General features: G+C 40.5%; 1 protein-coding gene across 1 annotated transcript; it reads right to left on the reverse strand.

Annotated features, from left to right (window-relative positions):
• Positions 1-9,216: 9,216 nt before the first annotated feature.
• Positions 9,217-18,375, reverse strand: LOC110520278 (ELL-associated factor 2). The gene is made up of 6 exons (XM_021597465.2): positions 18,178-18,375; positions 17,645-17,739; positions 17,421-17,557; positions 17,054-17,226; positions 16,476-16,745; positions 9,217-10,821 (listed from the first exon to the last, which is right to left on the reverse strand). Exons 1-6 carry the CDS (start codon positions 18,278-18,280, stop codon positions 10,772-10,774), a joined length of 828 nt encoding a protein of 275 aa, XP_021453140.1. The 5' UTR covers positions 18,281-18,375; the 3' UTR covers positions 9,217-10,771.
• Between the last annotated feature and the right edge of the window lie 742 nt (positions 18,376-19,117).

Consider the following 19,117-nt stretch of genomic DNA (forward strand, 5'->3'; position numbering starts at 1 on the left):
AAGCTAACGCACCACACCTGCCAATCGCCATCCTTACCTCCAAGTGTTCTCTTCAAGTTGAGTCTCTGGATGTCGACAGCAGCTTTACCGTGGGCAAACATGGTTTGCATTGAACTGTTACATTCCTGCCCTTTTCTTCTTTAAAAAAAAATTGTTATTTGAAACGCCATCCAAAAAATGCACTGCATTATTTGAGGGCATTTTCTGTTAAACTTGACTAATGCTTGTGTACTATAATATCCTTCTTTCAGCCTCGGCATTGGGCTTGAAATAGAAAAGTGTGTGTGCATTAATAAGAGGCCTGTTCTAACTGTTCTGTGTGTGTAGCATGACCCCATGATATCTGGGCGTTCAGCCAAGAGCTGACAGATACTAACTGGTTCCTCTTAGCTTACCTGGAGACAGGGCAAAGTGTTATATTCTGCACACCAGTGATAGAGCTATTGTTCTGTTTGGAGCCTGTTTCTGGGCGAAAGATTCATGTTTTGTTTGTGTGTGTGTGTGACCAGTACGACCATACATCATCTGGGCCGACAGTCAAAGGCGCTTGCTTATCCAACTTGGGGGAACCGTTGAGCTACTGTTAGAGGAAGTATGTCTGGATTGACTCCTGTCATTCTACCCCCTGCGGACCTCACTCAGTTGGGACAGACCGAGGCAACCTCTTCACCCATTTGTCTCCCTTCACCAACACATTCACATACATAGGGTCACTTGTTTTGCAGATGCTTGCATGGGGTAGCTTGACTATATACAGTGGGGCAAAAAAGTATTTAGTCAGCCACCAATTGTGCAAGTTCTCCCACTTAAAAAGATGAGAGAGGCCTGTAATTTCCTTCATAGGTACACTTCAACTATGACAGACAAAATGAGAAAAAAAATCCAGAAAATCACATTGTAGGATTTTTCATGAATTTATTTGCAAATTATGGTGGAAAATAAGTATTTGGTCAATAACAAAAGTTTATCTCAATACTTTGTTATATACCCTTTGTTGGCAATGACAGAGGTCAAAACGTTTTCTGTAAGTCTTCACAAGGTTTTCACACACTGTTGCTGGTATTCTGGCCCATTCCTCCATACAGATCTCCTCTCGAGCAGTGATGTTTTGGGGCTGTTGCTGGGCAACACGGACATTCAACTCCCTCCAAAGATTTTCTATGGGGACTGGCTAGGCCACTCCAGGACTTTGAAATGCTTCTTACGAAGCCACTCCTTCGTTGCCCGGGCGGTGTGTTTGAGATCATTACCATGCTGAAAGACCCAGCCACGTTTCATCTTCAATGCCCTTGCTGATGGAAGGAGGTTTTCACTCAAAATCTCACGATACATGGCCCCATTCATTCTTTCCTTTACACGGATCAGTCGTCCTGGTCCCTTTGCAGAAAAACAGCTCCAAAGCATGATGTTTCCACCCCCATGCTTCACAGTAGATATGGTGTTCTTTGGATGCAACTCAGCATTCTTTGTCCTCCAAACACGACGAGTTGAGTTTTTACCAAAAAGTTATATTTTGGTTTCATCTGACCATATGACATCTTCCCAAACTTCTTCTGGATCATCCAAATGCTCTCTAGCAAACTTCAGACGGGCCTGGACATGTACTGGCTTAAGCAGGGGGACACTTCTGGCACTGCACGATTTGAGTCCCTGGCGGCGTAGTGTGTTACTGACGGTAGGCTTTGTTACTTTGGTCCCAGCTCTCAGCAGGTCATTCACTAGGTCCCCCCGTGTGGTTCTGGGATTTTTGCTCACCGTTCTTGTGATCATTTTGACCCCATGGGGGGAGATCTTGCATGGAGCCCCAGATCGAGGGAGATTATCAATGGTCTTGTATGTCTTCCATTTCCTAATAATTTCTCCCACAGTTTATTTCTTCAAACCAAGCTGCCATTGGACATAAACATTACACAACATGTCGGAAATCGCAAATTCAACAATGAGTGGTTTGAAGGAATCAGTGGATAACTGCGATGTGAAGTAATCCGTTTTTTGTGGAGGGTGTGTAGTCCAAGTCTGGGTTTAAGGATTTAAAACATTTGTCAGAAAGTATCTATTTTTCAAGCTTTAAAGGATAAACATTCACACGCAACACCATGGACCAGAAAAGGTTGAATACATTGGCCATGCTGCCAATCTGCTGTGTTCAAAACAACTGGGAACTCAGAACTGGAAAATATCGGACTTTGGTGAGTTCAAGACAACTGGGAACTCTGAAAAAACGGCTGGGAAAATAGGTTTTCAATGGTAATACCAAGTCGGGAACTTGGGTTGCTTTCTAGAGCTCCGGCTTTGCTACCAGAAGATCACTGAAGTCTTGAAAATACCATAAATACAAAGAATGCCAGACTTTGATGACAAAGTTTGCCCACAAGAAAGACAGCCGCGCCACCTTGTGAGCACAGTACAACAATTGTGAGTTGAAAAATAGGCCTATGTCTTGTATGCTGCTGCATAAATTATGTAATATGCCAGGGATATATGTATAATACTAAGTGTATATTGTGTAGTAAGCCTACGTTTCTGACTGGGTGTAAAGTCTATCTCATTAGTATCTTATTCATAATTTTAGGCAATGTTGGAATGATGCATTTCTTTGTTTTGCTTACTTATAGCTCATATTCTTTTCTCCATGAAGAGGGAATACTATAATGTTGTTTGGTCTGTAACCATGTTTGTCAGTAAAAGTTCAGTATAAGACCCATGTAATTCCAGTTGATATTGCAAGGATTGTTTTTACACAATGCGCTGTCTGTGCATTGGTATGGGCCTATTGTCTATAAAAGTGGATCCTCATGATTCTATTTTCCTTCCTTTTTAGACCACATACAGTTCCTTGGGAAAGTATTCAGACCCCTTGACTTTTCCACATTTTGTTACACTACAGACTTATTCTAAAATGGATTAAATAAAAAAAATCCTCAGAAATCTACATACAATACCCCATAATGCGAAAACAGGTTTTTAGAATTTAGAACAGAAATACCTTATTTACATAAGCATTCAGACCCATAGCAATGAGACTCGAAATTGAGCTCAGGTGCATCCTGTATCCATTGATCATCCTTGAGATGTTTCTACAACTTGATTGAAATCCATCTGTGGTAAATTCAATTGATTTGGCAGGCACACACCTGTCTATATAAGGTCGCACAAAAGCCAGTGCAAGTCAGAGCAAAAACCAAGCCATGAGGTTGAAGGAATTGTCCGTAAAGCTCCAAGACAGGATTGTGTCGAGGCACAGATCTGGAGAAGGGTATCAAAAAACGTCTACAGTATTGAAGGTCCACAAGAACACAATGGCCTCCATCATTCTTAAATGGAAGAAATTTAAGAATCATTCTTAAATGGAACCACGAGGACTCTTCCTTGAGCTGGATGCCTGGCCAAACTGAGCAATCAGGGAGAAGGGCCTTGATCAGGGAGGTGACCAAGAACCGGATGGTCACTCTGACAGAGTTCTAGAGTTCCTCTGTGGAGATTGGAGAACCTTCCAGAGGGACAACCATCTCTGCAGCACACCACCAATCAAGATATCATGGTAGAGTGGCCAGACGGAAGCCACTCCTCAGTAAAAGACAAATGACAGTCTGCTTGGAGTTTGCCAAAAGGCACCTAAAGACTTTCAGACCATGAGAAACAAAATTCTCTGGTCTGACGAAACTAAGAATTAACTATTTGGCCTGAATCGTAAGCGTCATGTCTGGAGGAAACCTGCAGAAGCGGTGAAGCATGGTGGGGGCAGCATCATGCTGTGGGGATGCTTTTCAGAGGCAAGGACTGGGAGACTAGTCAGGATCAAGGGAAAGATGAACATATCAAAGTACAGAGAGATCCCTTGATGAAAATCTGCTCCAGAGCACTCAGGATCTCAGACTGGACCGAAGGTTCACCTTCCAACAGGACAATTACCATAAGCACACAGCCAAGACAATGCAGGAGTGGCTTCAGGACAAGTCTCTGAATGTCCTTGAGTGTTCCAGCCAGAGCCCGGACTTGAACTGGATCAAACTTCTCTGGAGAGACCTGAAAATAGCAGTGGAGCAACACTCCCCATCCAATCTAACAGAGCTTGAGAGGATCTGCAGAGAAGAATGGGATAAACTCCCCAAATATAGGTGTGCCAAGCTTGTAGCATCATATCCAAGATGACTCGAGGCTGTAATCGCTGCCAAAGTTGCTTCAACAAAGTACTGAGTAAAGTGTCTGAATACTAATCTAAATGTGATATTTCAGAGTTTTTCAAAATATAAATGAGCAAAAATGTCTTAAAACCTGTTTCTACTTTGTCATTATGGGGTATTGTGTGTAGATTGATGAGGAAAACTTTAAAATAAGGCTGTAACCTAAATTGTTTTTTGAAAAAGTTGAGGTCTGAATACTTTCCGAAGGCATTGTAGGGCAAATAAAATTATTCAAATGGTAAATTAACCACATCTCTCTCTCGCTCTGTGGTGACTTAAATAAGAGTCAAGTTAAGTTTCAACATCTTGCTGAATTTATCTGAACTAATTTCTATCTGAATTTCTGTCGGTGTCCATTTTGAAAGTGCTGAAGGAAGACCTACCTCGTCGCAGCTCGTTTGCTTGCACTTGCTTATACTTAGATACTGTAAATGTTAATGATATAAGAACAAACCTCATGAATTTACTGAACATAAATGTAATAATGTTTGTGTATGGTTCAAAACTCATGTTGGCATTCGTTATTATTGAAGGATAATGCGAGTTACACAAATCCACAAGGAGTCAGTAGAAACCATATTTATTTAAGCAAGTCAGCCATATCAGCTATGGTTTTTAAAAGGCAGTTGAATTGATGATTGTGGACTACAGGAAAAGGAGCACCGAGCACGTTCCCATTCTCATCGATGGGGCTGTAGTGGAGCAGGTTGAGAGCTTCAAATTCCTTGGAGTCCACATCAACAACAAACTAGATTGGTCCAAACACACCAAGACAGTTGTGAAGAGGGCACAACAAAGTCTATTCCCCCTCAGGAAACTAAAAAGATTTGGCATGGGTCCTGAGATCCTCAAAGGGTTCTACAGCTGCAACATCGACAGCATCCTGACCGGTTGCATCACTGCCTGGTACGGCAATTGCTCGGCCTCCGACCGCAAGGCGGGTAGAGGGTAGTGCATATGGCCCAGTACATCACTGGGGCAAAGCTGCCTGCCATCCAGGACCTCTACACCAGGCGGTGTCAGAGGAAGGCCCTAAAAATTGTCAAAGACCCCAGCCATGGCAAGCGGTACCGGAGTGCCAAGTCTAGGACAAAAAGGCTTCTCAACAGTTTTTACCCCCAAGCCATAAGAACATCTAACCAAATGGTTACCCAGACTATTTGCATTGTGTGCCCCCTCCAACCCCTCTTTTACGCTGCTGCTACCCTCTGTTTATCTTATACGCATAGTCACTTTAACTATACATTCATGTACATACTACTTAAATGGCCCGACCAACCAGTGCTCCCGCACATTGGCTAACCGGGCTATCTGCATTGTGTCCCACCACCCGCCAACCACTCTTTTTATGCTTCTGCTACTCTCTGTTCATCATATATGCATAGTCACTTTAATGATACCTACATGTACATACTTCCTCAATACGCCTGACTAACAGGTGTCTGTATATAGCATTGCTACTCTTTTTTCAAAAGTATTTTTACTGTTGTTTTATTCCTTTACTTACCTACACACACACACACACACACACACACACACACACACACACACACACACACACACACACACACACACACACACACACACACACACACACAGCTTCCTTTTTTTCCCGCACCATTGGTTAGAACCTGTAAGTAAGCATTTCAATTGTTGTACTCGGCGCACGTGACAAATACACTTTGATTTGATTTGAATTAAATGTTTCGCTGCCAGACAAGGCTCTGCTGATATCCAGGTGTAGCTGTGGTAAGGATTCACACCATGGTGCTGAAAGGAATGCTCCGCTGTTGGGACAGCTTTACGTAGGCCCTAACAGTTTGTGGGCCCCGTTTTTCACCTTTATAGTGGAAGTTATGTATTGTTTAGTGTTGTGGTTTTGCTGGCATGCATCTAAAAAAATGGTTGAGTTTGCCCCAACAAGATTTACATGCTAAAATCGCCACTGCTTGTGAGACTTGATTTTCATCTTGCACACTGTGTAAGCATATCTGTCCTTTATATCAGAGTGCTGATTTTTGCAGGTTATGTGCTTTCTGTTCTGTGTCTAAACCAATCAGATTCCCGGAAATCATAGGTTGTGCAGGCCGGGCACAAAGCACATTAACTAGCAAAACGCTCACCGCTCCACTGTCCTCCGGTAAATATATACTGAACAAAAATATAAACGCAACATGTAAAGTGTTGGACTCATGTTTCATGCTCTGAAGAAAAAGATCCCAGAAATGTTCCATATGCACAAAAAGCACATTTCTCTCAGATGTTGTGAACAAATTTGTTTAGATCGCTATTAGTGAGCATTTTTAATTTGCCAAGATAATTCATCCACCTGACAGGTGTGGAATATCAAGAAGCTGATTAAACAGCATTATCATTACACTGGTGCACCTTGTGCTGAGGACAATAAAAAGCCAGTCTAAAATGAGCAGTTTTGTCACACAGCACAATGCCACAGATGGCTCAACATTTGAGGGAGCATACAATTGGCATGTTGACTGCATGAATGTCCACCAGAGCTGTTGCCAAGGAATTTAATGTTAATTTCCCAACCATAAGCAGACTCCAACGTCATTTTAGAGAATTTGGCCATACGACCAACAGGCCTCACAGCTGCAGACCACGTGTAACCACGCCAGCCCAGGACTTCTGTATCCGGCTTCTTCACCTGCGAGATTAGCTGAGACCATCCCCCATGACAGCTGATGAAAGTGTGGGTTTGCACATCCAAATTATTTCTGCACAAACTGTCAGAAAACGTCCCAGAGAAGCTCATCTGCGTGCTTGACTTGACTGCAGTTTGGGTCGTAACCGAATTCAGTGGGCCAATGCTCACCTTTGATTGCCAGAACTGTACTCTTACAGGATTAATCCCAGTTTCAACTGTACCAGGCAGATGGCAGTCAGCGTGTATGGCATTGTGTGGATGAGCGGTTTGCTGATTTCAACATTGTGAACAGAGTGCCCCATGGTGGCAGTGGGGTTATTGTAAGGGAAGCCATACACAACGGTAAGCAAACATAATTGTGTTTTATACGATGGCAATTTAAATGCAGAGATACCGTGACAAGATCCTGAGGCCCATTGTCATGCCATTCATCTGCCGCCATCACCTCATGATGCACGGTCCCATGTCGCAAGGATCTGAACAACACAAACATGAAAATATCCCAGTTCTTTCATGGCCTGCATACTCACCAGACATGTCACCCATTGAGTATGTTTGGGATGCTCTGGATTGACATGTACGACAACATGTTCCATTTCCCACCAATATTCAGCAACTTCGCACAGCCATCGAAGAGGAGTGGGACAAGATTCAGGCCCCAATCAACAGCCTGATCAACTCAATGTGAAGGAGATGTGGCATTCTGCATGATGCAAATGGTGGTCACACCAGATACTGACTGGTTTTCTGATTCACAGACCTACCTTTATTTTTTCTTCAGGTATCTGTGACCAACATATGCATATCTGTACTCCTAGTCATGTGAAATCCATAGATTAGGGCCTAATTAATGTATTCCCTTATATCAACTGTAACTATATTTATATAGCAAACCTGACAACACATCACTCCTGACATACAGAAGCAAGAACCCTTTACAGAAATGTATGTGAAGAAAACAAGATTTCTCAGTCTGCTCAACTGAGCTAATGATAACCACCGCAGCTACATAGGTTACAGCCAATGTGCTCTGTCCTTCTTGCCTGGGTTAACATAGTGGTAATGTAATGTAGCCTATGTATAGCCCATTTATTTGTGTTTGGATCAAATGTGAATGTGATCAAATTTGGTTAAATTCTACCTATTGTATCTCTGTGTTTACATGTCTATATTTCCAAGATGTATGAAGATATAATAGAAATTCATATGATTTATATGTTTAAGGTAATGTTAAGATAATGACTAAAAGTATTCTACCCTGTCACTGTATAATGGAGTGAAATGTATTTGAATCATAAGACTAGAATTCTTATGACTGTGTGTGCATATGACAGGTTAAGACTTTTAGAAGGACAGGTTAAGGACAGGTTAAGACCATTTAGAAGTATAGGCGAGACAGTGTGCCTAAGAAAATACTGAGAACAATTCAACTGTTTGACCCGACCAGGCTAAAACTCAGAGAAACTTATGATAGGACAGGGAGTACTTCTCAAGGTTTCTCTAATCTCGGGGGAATGGAACTGTCGGCTGGGTAGTGATACACAGTGGTGAGAACTATGGGGAAAAGATACAACTCACCTACTGTTCGTGTGTATGTATGTGCGTAGGATATCTACTGTTTGTGTGGAAGTATGTGCGTAAGTAAGGAGCAAGGTATAAAATGGATGTCTTTGTATAATGGACTTCAGAACGTTCTCGTGAATAAACTGTACTAACCTTTAGCTGAGTCTTTGCCTAATTATTATTAAACCCATGGTCTTACAAACCTCAGGGATTGGTCAAAGCTATTGATTGTTAGTTATCATTGGAATTGAAAATTATTGTGACAATACCCTAATGATGTTTGTTTGTGTATATAGGGCAGACAACTGACTACTTGTATTCCACATTTTAGCAATGTCAGAGCTTGCAATATTGGGTTAAATTAGTTTGTGGCCCACCCCAAGCCAGACATTATTCTGTACTTTTAGAGTTTAGGGGGTATGTCCCAATATCTATCAATTTAACCACTTTTGCAGTAAAATATTTTTACACAAACATCCGTTTCATAAACGGGAGACAGAGATGTGAAAAAAACATGGTTGTTTTGTTCTACCTTGGGTAGGGGTATCTAAAAAAGATGGGGCCTTGCCAAATGTATCCCTCTGATAGCAAATCACAATATGTTTCTTTATTTGGTAACATTTCAATTTACATCTAGGAATATCACTGGCAGAATTTCTAATTTGCAAAGTTTTTTAAAACTATATTCGTATTGCACAGCATCTGGGGTTTCCCCCCCCCCCCCCAACTTGAGTAAGAGAATAGTGCATAACGAAGTATTCCAACATATAATAAGATAAATAAAAGAGACCTAACACAAACGCGGACAAACAATAACGTTTTATTTATCGAAAATGAAAAAAGTCAAAATAGCTACCTATTCATGACCACCTACTGAATCCAAAATTCTTCCAACATATTACTATTATTATTATTATTACAATTTCTCATTATTTATCCAGTCAGAGGCTGTTTCCTCACTCTCTGCCCTTCTTTCCCAGTTGCCCGAGTTTGTTATGAGAGGTCATGGTTGTTACATCCCAATAATCTCTCCTTTCTCCTGAAGTGTGCACTCATTCACAACTCCCCACAAATATAAAGTCATTGGATTGGTGGAGGCATGGGCAAGGTAGAGATTCCATTTGCCAGTGATTTCCTTTCGAATCCATGAAGGGAAGTGAACAAGTGCACACTTCGGGAGAAAGGAGAGATTGCGACGCACCATATGTTCTAACATAAAACACAAATTTCCTATTTACAGAGATGGTGCAGTAGCAAGATACGAGATATGACCTGGGCTCTTTCTCAGAAGTCTTTCCTGGATTCCTCACGTGTCTCATGAATTCCTTGACGAATCACCTCTTTCTTAATATTCAAATGGATAAGATCCAAGCTTAATACCCTCAAGCCTTCTTCTCCAATGCATTCTTTAGAACGAGTCGATGAATCAAATCAGCAAAGCACTTTTGGAGACTCACCCCTGTAACAATAGCAACAGAAGAGATCGTAGTGAACGGAAAAGCAGTTCTAATTACAGGCACTACGAGTTTACCTACACCTCCATTGCTCTGACGCCCATAGAATATAATAAGCTGTTGGTCTTTGAGTAAATATGTTAAATATAAATAATCATAAGTCAGATTCAAGTATTGAAGGTTTAAAGCTACAAAGCCAAGTAATCTTTCAAATACATTAAGTAGCAACACTGAGCAAAATCTAAGTTGCGTGTACCCCACACTAGGCTAAATCAATCCATTTCAAGTAGTGCAATAGTTTCCTCAAATACCCCCCACCTTGATATGTTGCTTGGCCAAATATATTAAACAAAAAAAGTAACTTGAAGATAATTCCTAATAAACTAAATGATATGACTGCTTCAACCTATTCCCTATATTTTAAGAGTAATTATTTCACAGCAGAAAGGCTAAGTACTACAACTAATAAAACACTGACGCTATCCTTGATAACAGCAGTACCTTGTCTGTTCGAATCAGGAGTATGGTTCCCAGTTCACTTTGGCCAACTAGTAAATACTAAACTGTACAGTGAAAATAATCCAGTTCAAATGTGTAGATAAGAGAATTGATCACAACTATTGGCCCATGTCTGTCAAAAAGGCACTAACAGACAGACAAGTCAGACTATTGATAGAATTAAGACACATTAAAACTGAAATGCTGGTGGGGTGCTGAGCGGTGTTGCTTCCGGAGGTGTAGGGGTGCAGTCTTGTTTGGCATTAAGAAGATCACATCCATATTCCATCTTCTTATTCCACTTCTGTTGTAACTGTAAAGGACGCCCATCCATCTGGAGGTCAGTGCAGCTGTCCACAGACTGACCTCTTGAACACACCCACAGCATTATAGTGGTCACTCACTGGTCAGTCATCGTCACTTTCACTGCCCGACTCACTTAATTGCAGGTCATTCTCTGCAAAAAGGTGGAAGTGGGAAAGTTATAAATCCATAGAGTTCAAGTGGTGCATTTAACATCAACACCCCCATACCATGACACAATATAGAGAATTGGAAAAACACACTTCTAGCCTGACTAGGTTCTGTATAGGTCTTACACGTACAGTATAGCCTACATTAGGGTTGGGCGATATTACGGTATAAATCGTAAATCAACCATGTTTGACAGACATCGTCAATGGCGATGACATCATGATGTGTCAGACAATAGTACAGACGTGGCCAAAAGTTGAGAATGACACAAATATTAATTTCCAAAGTTTGCTTCTTCAGTGTCTTTAGATATTTTTGTCAGATGTTACTATGGAATACTGAAGTATAATTACAAGCATTTCATACGTGTCAAAGGCTTTTATTGACGAATACATAAAGTTGACGCAAAGAGTCAATATTTGCAGTGTTGATCCCCCGATCCCGCAGCTGAATCAACTTTAGGACACGGTCCTGGCGCTTGCTGGACTTTCTTGGGCGCCCTGAAGCCTTCTTCACAAGAATAGAACCGCTCTCCTTGAAGTTCTTGATGATCCAATAAATGGTTGATTTAGGTGCAATCTTACTGGCAGCAATATCCAATAGCCTGTGAAGCCCTTTTTGTGCAAAGCAATGATAATGGCACGCGTTTCCTCACAGGTAACCATATTTGACAGAGGAAGAACAATGATTCCAAGCACCACCCTCCTTTTGAAGTTTCCAGTCTGTTATTCGAACTCAATCAGCATGACAGAGTGATCGCCAGCCTTGTCCTCACAAACACTCACACCTGTGTTAACAAAAGAATCACTAACATGATGTCAGCTGGTCCTTTTGTGACAGGGCTGAAATGCAGTGGAAATGTTTTTTTTGGGAGTCAGTTCATTTGCATGGCAAAGAGGGACTTTGCAATTAATTGCAATTCATCTGATCACTCTTCATAACATTCTGGAGTATATGCAAATTGCCATCATACAAACTGAGGCAGACTTTGTGAAAATGTATATTTGTGTCATTCAAAACTTTTGGCTACTGTTCAAAAGTTTGGGGTCACTTAGCTTTTCTTTAAAAAATAAGGACATTTCTTTTTTTTGTCCATTAAAATAACATCAAAATGATCAGAAATGCAGTGTAGACATTAATGTTGTAAATGACTATTGTAGCTGGAAACGGCAGAATTTTTATGTAATATCTACACAGGCATACAGAAGCCCATTATCAGCAACCATCACTCATGTGTTCCAATGGCATGTTGTGTTAGCTAATCCAAGTTTATCATTTTAAAAGGCTAATTGATCATTATAATTGCAAAAGGGTTTTCTGTTAGCACAGATGAAAAAGGTTGTGCTGATTAAAGAACCAATAAAACTGGCCTTTAGACTAGTTGAGTATCTGGAGCGTCAGCATTTGTGGGATTACAGGTTCAAAATGGCCAGAAACAAAGTACTTTCTTCTGAAACTCACCAGTCTATTCTTGTTCTGAGAAATTAAGGCGAGAAATGCGAGAAATTGCCAAGAAACTGAATATCTCATGTAATGCTGTGTCCTACTCCCATCACAGAACAGCGCAAACTGGTGTCTACATTAGTGTCAAGTTTGAGAAACAAACGCCTCACAAGACCTCAACTGGCAGCTTCATTAAATAGTATACACAAAACACCAGTCGCAAAGTCAACAATGAAGAGGCGACTCCGGGATGCTGGCCTTCTAGGCAGAGTTAAAAAGAAAAAGCCCTATCAGGCACTGGAAAGAGAAACTCTGCCTCGAAGGCCAGCATCCTAGAGTCGCCTCTTCACTGTTGACATTGCGACTGGTGTTTTGCGGGTACTATTTAATGAAGCTACCAGTTGAGGACTTGTGAGACGTAGACGTTCACAACATAGACATTTACAACATTAACAATGTCTACACTTTGTTTCTGATCAATTTGATGTTATTTAAAAAATTGACAACATTTTTGCTTTTCTTTCTAAAACTAGGAAATGACCCCAAACTTTTGAACGGTAGTGTATACACACACGTAAAAAGTTAACACACCTACTCATTCAAAGGTTCTCTTTATTTTTACTATTTTCTACATCATAGAATAATAGTGAAGCCATCAAAACTATGAAATAACACCTATGGAATAATTTAACCAAAAGTGTTACACAAATCAAAATATATTTAACATGCTGACCAGACGTCGCGTGGGCCGCAAAATAAATTTAGAAATCCATGTTATTCAATTATTGCACCCACACTGCTCGCACACGCCAACGAGTGTCTGCGATGCCAAGGGCTAAAATATAACTCCTTTCTATTTCTGACGCAGATCGCGCTGAAAGTCCTGCCTCTCCCATCTCCTCAGTGGTTTATAGAAGCAGGTACCCACGTTCCATCTCCTCATTGGTTATACCCACGTCGGTATAAGACTAAGACTAAATGTTTTGCCGGTTGTCGTGGTAAAAGTGTAGATGCCAATCACCATATAAATTCAAAGATGAAAAAGCCTGGAAGGAGGAGAGATGACTTGAAACGATTCGGTTGGCCGTTTCGTGTGTGGATTAATTGTCGGAGTGGAAGACCTTGTGCATTTCAGGTAAAATAACAACTCAATGTTTATATCCCAGGACAAATTAGCTAGCAACAGCAAGCTAGCTAAATAGGACAAATTAGCTAGCGAGTGCAAGCTAACTAGCTAAATTGACATACATGTTTAATGCTTTTCAACCTGTCCCCAAATTAATGTCATTGGTTCAGAGTTTTTAAAATATTTTAACCTGCGTGTCGTGATCGCGTTTGATGTAGGGGGACAAAATACATTTATGCACGATGGTACACGCGCGCAGCCGGTCTGGGTTCCGTGTAAGAATCTTCAAAGTAGCCACCCTTTGCCTTGCCAGATTCACACACATGGCATTCTCTCAATCAGCTTCATGAGGAATGCTTTTCCAACAGTCTTGAAGGAGTTCCCACATATGCTGAGCACTTGTTGGCTGCTTTTCCTTCACTCTGCGGTCCAACTTATCCCAAACCATCTCAATTAGGTTGAGGTCGGGTGATTGTGGAGGCCAGGTAATTTGATGCAGCACTCCATCACTCTCCTTGGTCAATTAGCCCTTACAGTTTTTGGTTGTCATTGTCCTGTTGAAAAACAAATGATAGTGGGAATAAGCCCAAACCAGATGGGATGGCGTATCGCTGCAGAATGCTGTGGTAGCCATGCCGGTTAAGTGTGCCTTGAATTCTAAATAAATCACAGTGTCACCAGCAAAGCACCCCCACACCACCTTCTCCATGCTTCACGGTAGAAACCACACAGGCAGAGGTCGTCCAATCACTTACTCTGCAGTTGGAACCCAAAATCTCAAATTTGGACTAAAAAAAAAAAAAGAAAAAAAAAAGGAGAGATTTCCACCGGTCTAATGTTCATTGCTCGCGTTTTTGGCCCAAGCAAGTCTTCTTATTATTGGTGTAATTTAGTAGTGGTTTCTTTGCAACAATTTGATCATGAAGGCCTGATTCACAGTCTCCTCTGAACAGTTGATGTTGAGATGTGTCTGTTACTTGAACTCTGTGAAGCATTTATTTGGGCTGCAATTTCTGAGGCTGGTAACTCTAATGAACTTATCCTCTGCAGAAGAGGTAAGTCTGGGTCTTCCTTTCCTGTGGTGCTCCTCATGAGAGCCAGTTTCATCAGGGCACTTGATGGTTTTTGCAACTGCACTTGAAGAAACTTTCAAAGTTCTTGAAATTTTCCGGATTGACTGACCTTCATGTCTTAAAAAGTAATGATGGACTGTCATTTCTCTTTGCTTATTTGAGCTGTTCTTGCCATATCATGGACTTGGTATTTTACCAAATAGGGCTATCTTCTGTATACCACCCCTACCTTGTCACTACACAACTGATTGTCTCAAATGCATTAAGGAAAGAAATTCAACAAATTCACTTTTAACTGAAATGCATTCCAGGTGCATGAAACTTGAGAAAATGCAGAGTGTGCAACGTTGTCATCAAGGCAAAAGGTGGCTACTTTGAAAAATCTTACATATATTTTATTTGTTTAACACTTTTTTGGTTACTACATGATTACATGTGTTATTTCATAGTTTTGAAGTCTTCATTATTATTCTACAATGTAGAAGATTGTAAAATAAAGAAAATCCCTTGAATGAGTAGGTGTATATATATATATAATTTTTTTTACAGACATGCCAAATTACCTACCTACTCCAATTTGCCATAGCCTTTTTCAATAAATATGTGGTAGGTAGGTAGACTTAGCCTACTATTCACATAATGCAAGAGTAGGTCTACAATGTATATTGTAGATGCAGCGCAGCGTGCCAAAAGCTGAGCAAAATGTCATGATCAACTTTCAAATGAATCTAGGAGGCCAGTAACAGAGTTCGATCTCAGAAAGTTGTTGTTGGTGAATAGCCTACATAAAAAACATGATATGGTAATAATGAGAAAGAGAGAACCAACAATTGCCATATAGAATAATCAAATGGGAAGTTAAAAGAAACCTTAATTTTCTGGCCTCCAACTGACCAAAGCTTCAGGAAAAACAAATTGTGTGCAGCCGGAAACACCATGCAAACCAATGAAGTAAACGTTACCGTTACAAGTTAAACTTAGAAATTAATATTTCTGTTATTGTGGAAGTGTTTATTCGCGTCCTTGAATTGCGCAACTGGCATTACATAAGCTCCAAAAGCAGCACTTTCGGTAAGCAGGAACAAAAAAAAGAAGAAATGTCCCCTATAAAAAGACTAACACACCTTTGGATAGGCTACACATTACTAAATAAACAAGTGTTAAATTACCCCAAAAAATGACACTCCAAATAAGTATTTTAAGGCACAGAACATTTTGGCCTAGGATGCATGTGTGAATACAGGCTTTGAAAATTAAACAAATAAAAAGTGCAATGAAGAACCATTGACTATTTTTCCTGTCATTATATATTAGCTGACAATGTTCTGGCAAGGAACACAAGCATGTTCACCTTTTCTAGCTTTAATAGACTGCGGAGCAGGGTAACAATATTGCCTGCCGTTGGCCTACTGAAAACACATTCAGACAGAACGCTTTTTGCAAGCGAAGTTGGCCAAGAGCAGAAAGCGACCATCATTCCCTCTCCACCAAGCCAGAGGGTCATCATCTCCTCTGATTACATCTTTGACTACAGTGGCTTGTGAAAGTATTCACCCCCTTGGCATTTTTTATATTTTGTTGCCTTACAACCTGGAATTCAAATAGATTTTTTGGGGGGTTTGTTTCATTTTATTTACACAACATGCCTACCACTTTGAAGATGCAAAATATTTTTTCTTGTGAAACAAATAAGAAATCAGTGATGTGTAACTTTTTGGGCGACCAACCAAACTCTCATTGAAAGCAAGTCTAAGATGCTATGCTTCCTGTTCTTAAGTTGCTTTTACTTTCTGTTTTGTACACCAGCTTCAAACAGCTGAAAATACAATCTTTTTGGTTATTTAAATTATATTTCAGAGCGGTTTAGATGGTATAATGATTCTTGTTTTGTCACAAAGTGAAATTAAGTGAACTATTAGAGTTTTACAGGAGAGGAGACTGACACAGAAAGTAAGTGAGAGCGAGAGAGACAGGAAGATATAGGGATGAACTTACTTAGTGTGCTCAATAGGTGTCCTCCACTGCGAGTTGGTGATGGTGGGGAGGTGGTGGTGGTGACAGTGGTGAGGACAGGCATGCCCTGGTGGGGTGGTGGCCCTGTGGGGGGACCCCCAGGGGGTCTAGGGGGAGGGGGGTGCCGGGACTCGTCCTCAGCGTCACTACCGCTGGAACTGTCCCCACTACTGGAGGATGAGGAGCTGTGGGAGTCTGAGGACGAGTCCCCACTACTCATCTGGTCCATGACCCGCGCCTCTGCCATTAGCTCTGTAGCGCGCACACACACACACACACACACACACACACACACACACACACACAAATTGATATGACCATGGACTAGAATTTGTACAAATATACAGAACAAAAATATAAAACCCAACATGCAACAATTTCAAAGATTTCACTGGTCAGGTCATATCAGGAAATCAGTCAATTGAAATAAATAAATGATGTCCTAATCTATGGATATCACACTTGTCCCCAGCACAAATGTCAAATTACTGGAATATTTTATTAGATGGTTTGAGAGAAGGATAGCTTTTACACATGATGCTCTACTTGTGGTTACATACCTCTCTCAATGTCATCCATGGGGGAGGCAGGGGACATATTCTCTTTGGGAGGAGAGCTCTTGGAGCCTGCTGGGGTCTTGCTGCTGCTACCATTACCACTAGTCTTCATCTGCTGGCTCAGACGACTGGTCTGCTGCTCTATACGAGACTGGATCTTACTGCTGCCTTCAGCCCTGACAACAAACAAACGATTATAGTTAACAACTAAATATGTAATGCAAATCAGAATGACAAGATAATCTAGATAGGAAGCAGTTCAAAATGGGGAGTTAGTGTCCAATAAGAAATGCTTATTGTTTCTCCATTGCAAAAATGTTTTGCTACAGTTTGCCCAAATAAACAAGTTGACCGTAGTCTGTCCACCCACCTGGTCTTCTTGACAGCAATGTTGCTGTTGAGTTTCTCCAGACGGTACTCTCCAGTATCGTGGTTTACGATGAGAATACATTCCTTCATATAAGGCCTCTTGGATCCTTTGAAGACTGTTACAGGGGCAGTGGATCCCTATGTTAAAGCGGAAAATCAAGGTAATCAGTTGATCACTGGATATAGAGATTAAAGGAGGGGATAATTTATGTGCTTAATTCTTACCTCCAGATTGGGCAGTGTGATAGTAACTAGTTCTCCCTTTCCCACCTCCAGCTCCCCCACACAGGCGGTGTCAATGGAGGCTGGTTTAAAGTCATCTGGATCAAAGAGATAAGAACAGTCTGAGCTCCAAACTACTGAATTACACAGCAAAGCATATGGGCAGACTGAAGGCTACGCACAAAAACATCATTGGTTTGGTCCATTCTGATAAAATGAAGTTGAAGTTACCATTGTTCATCAACAGATGGAGCCACAAGGCCACCACTATTGTTGTAGCTACTCAAACGAATCAATGGATGCCAGAAGCAAGTGCGGCTAGCCAAAAGCCCAATTAAAAGTACAAACATGTAATAGAACGGTTTAAACTAAGGACTCTAAATGGACCACTAGATCACTTTTAATAAAGTGACATCGATTTAGACGAAGTAGCTAGCTATTTAATTTGAATCATACATTTTGGGGATTAACGTTAACTAGCTAGCTAATAGTATCATAGCAAGCTAGCTAGCAAGTATGATCAAAATGCCACTTACATCTCACCGTGTGGTAAGCGCCTTTTGGGTGTTTCTCAAATGTTTCGCCTAATTTCAAAACATGTTCGAGATTATCAAAGTTTGAGTATGTTATTCCATTCATATTCTAGTAAAGGTTTCAACCATATGTTAACAAACATTAAACTTTCCACCTCCATTCGATACCATCTATGAGCGAATTATGGACTTCAAGAGATAAAATTCTGCCCTTTCTTCGTTGTGATTGGGCAGACTGGTCTATTTGCGTTTTTTGATTCGTTCAAAGGCTTGTCAATCAACAATTGAATAATTCCAGGCGGAAGTAGTTTCCGTGCTAATGTCACATGACATGGATTTTCATAAAACAGTACAGTACAGTATGAAGATAGACTAAAACTGCTTCTCCAATAGAAATCCCCGATCACGCTTATAAACGATGTCATGGCGACGTTGGCTAGCTAAGCTCATGCGCAGAAACACGTCATCAGTTTGTTCTTATGTCAGAAGATTTTGTTGTGAGTTAGAAGATTTTATTTTAAAATAAACTACTATTAATGTTCATTGGAGAGACTGATATTTTGTTTTATTTTGATCCAAATGATATGGACGGTGATTTAACATTCACAGCTCATTTGTTTATTCTTTATCCATAAAATGAAGTGGGCGGAGAACAAAACCCTCTTCACATTATTGAAGATAGAATTGAAATATTATTTTGAAATGATCAGTAAATGTAAAAACAAAAAAGCAATACGCACCATAAAACTTTAATACAAATTGAAAATGTATCTTGACATGTAATACTGTTAGTTTTATGTACTATTTTTTGTATATTTCTGTTTTTGTGTTTGTTTTATTCATAATAATAAAAAATAAAAAAGTCTAACGGTCGTCTCGTGCCTAACCGCACATGTGCAGGCCGTCAAATCAAAGACACTCCTTCGATATAAAGTAGATTTTT

The sequence above is a fragment of the Oncorhynchus mykiss genome, chromosome 3 (assembly GCF_013265735.2).
Source record: "Oncorhynchus mykiss isolate Arlee chromosome 3, USDA_OmykA_1.1, whole genome shotgun sequence".
Classification (NCBI taxonomy): Eukaryota; Metazoa; Chordata; class Actinopteri; order Salmoniformes; family Salmonidae; genus Oncorhynchus; species Oncorhynchus mykiss.

Bases quoted from the DNA above. Each gene is read 5' to 3' on its own strand.
- LOC110520278 (XM_021597465.2), bottom strand. From the start codon at position 18,280: ATGAATGGAATAACATACTCAAACTTTGATAATCTCGAACATGTTTTG. The intron at 17,740-18,177 runs GTAAGTGGCATT...TCTTTGATCCAG, and splicing joins CGCTTACCACACGGTGAGAT to ATGACTTTAAACCAGCCTCC. The intron at 17,227-17,420 runs GTGGGTGGACAG...GTTTGTTGTCAG, and splicing joins ATTGCTGTCAAGAAGACCAG to GGCTGAAGGCAGCAGTAAGA.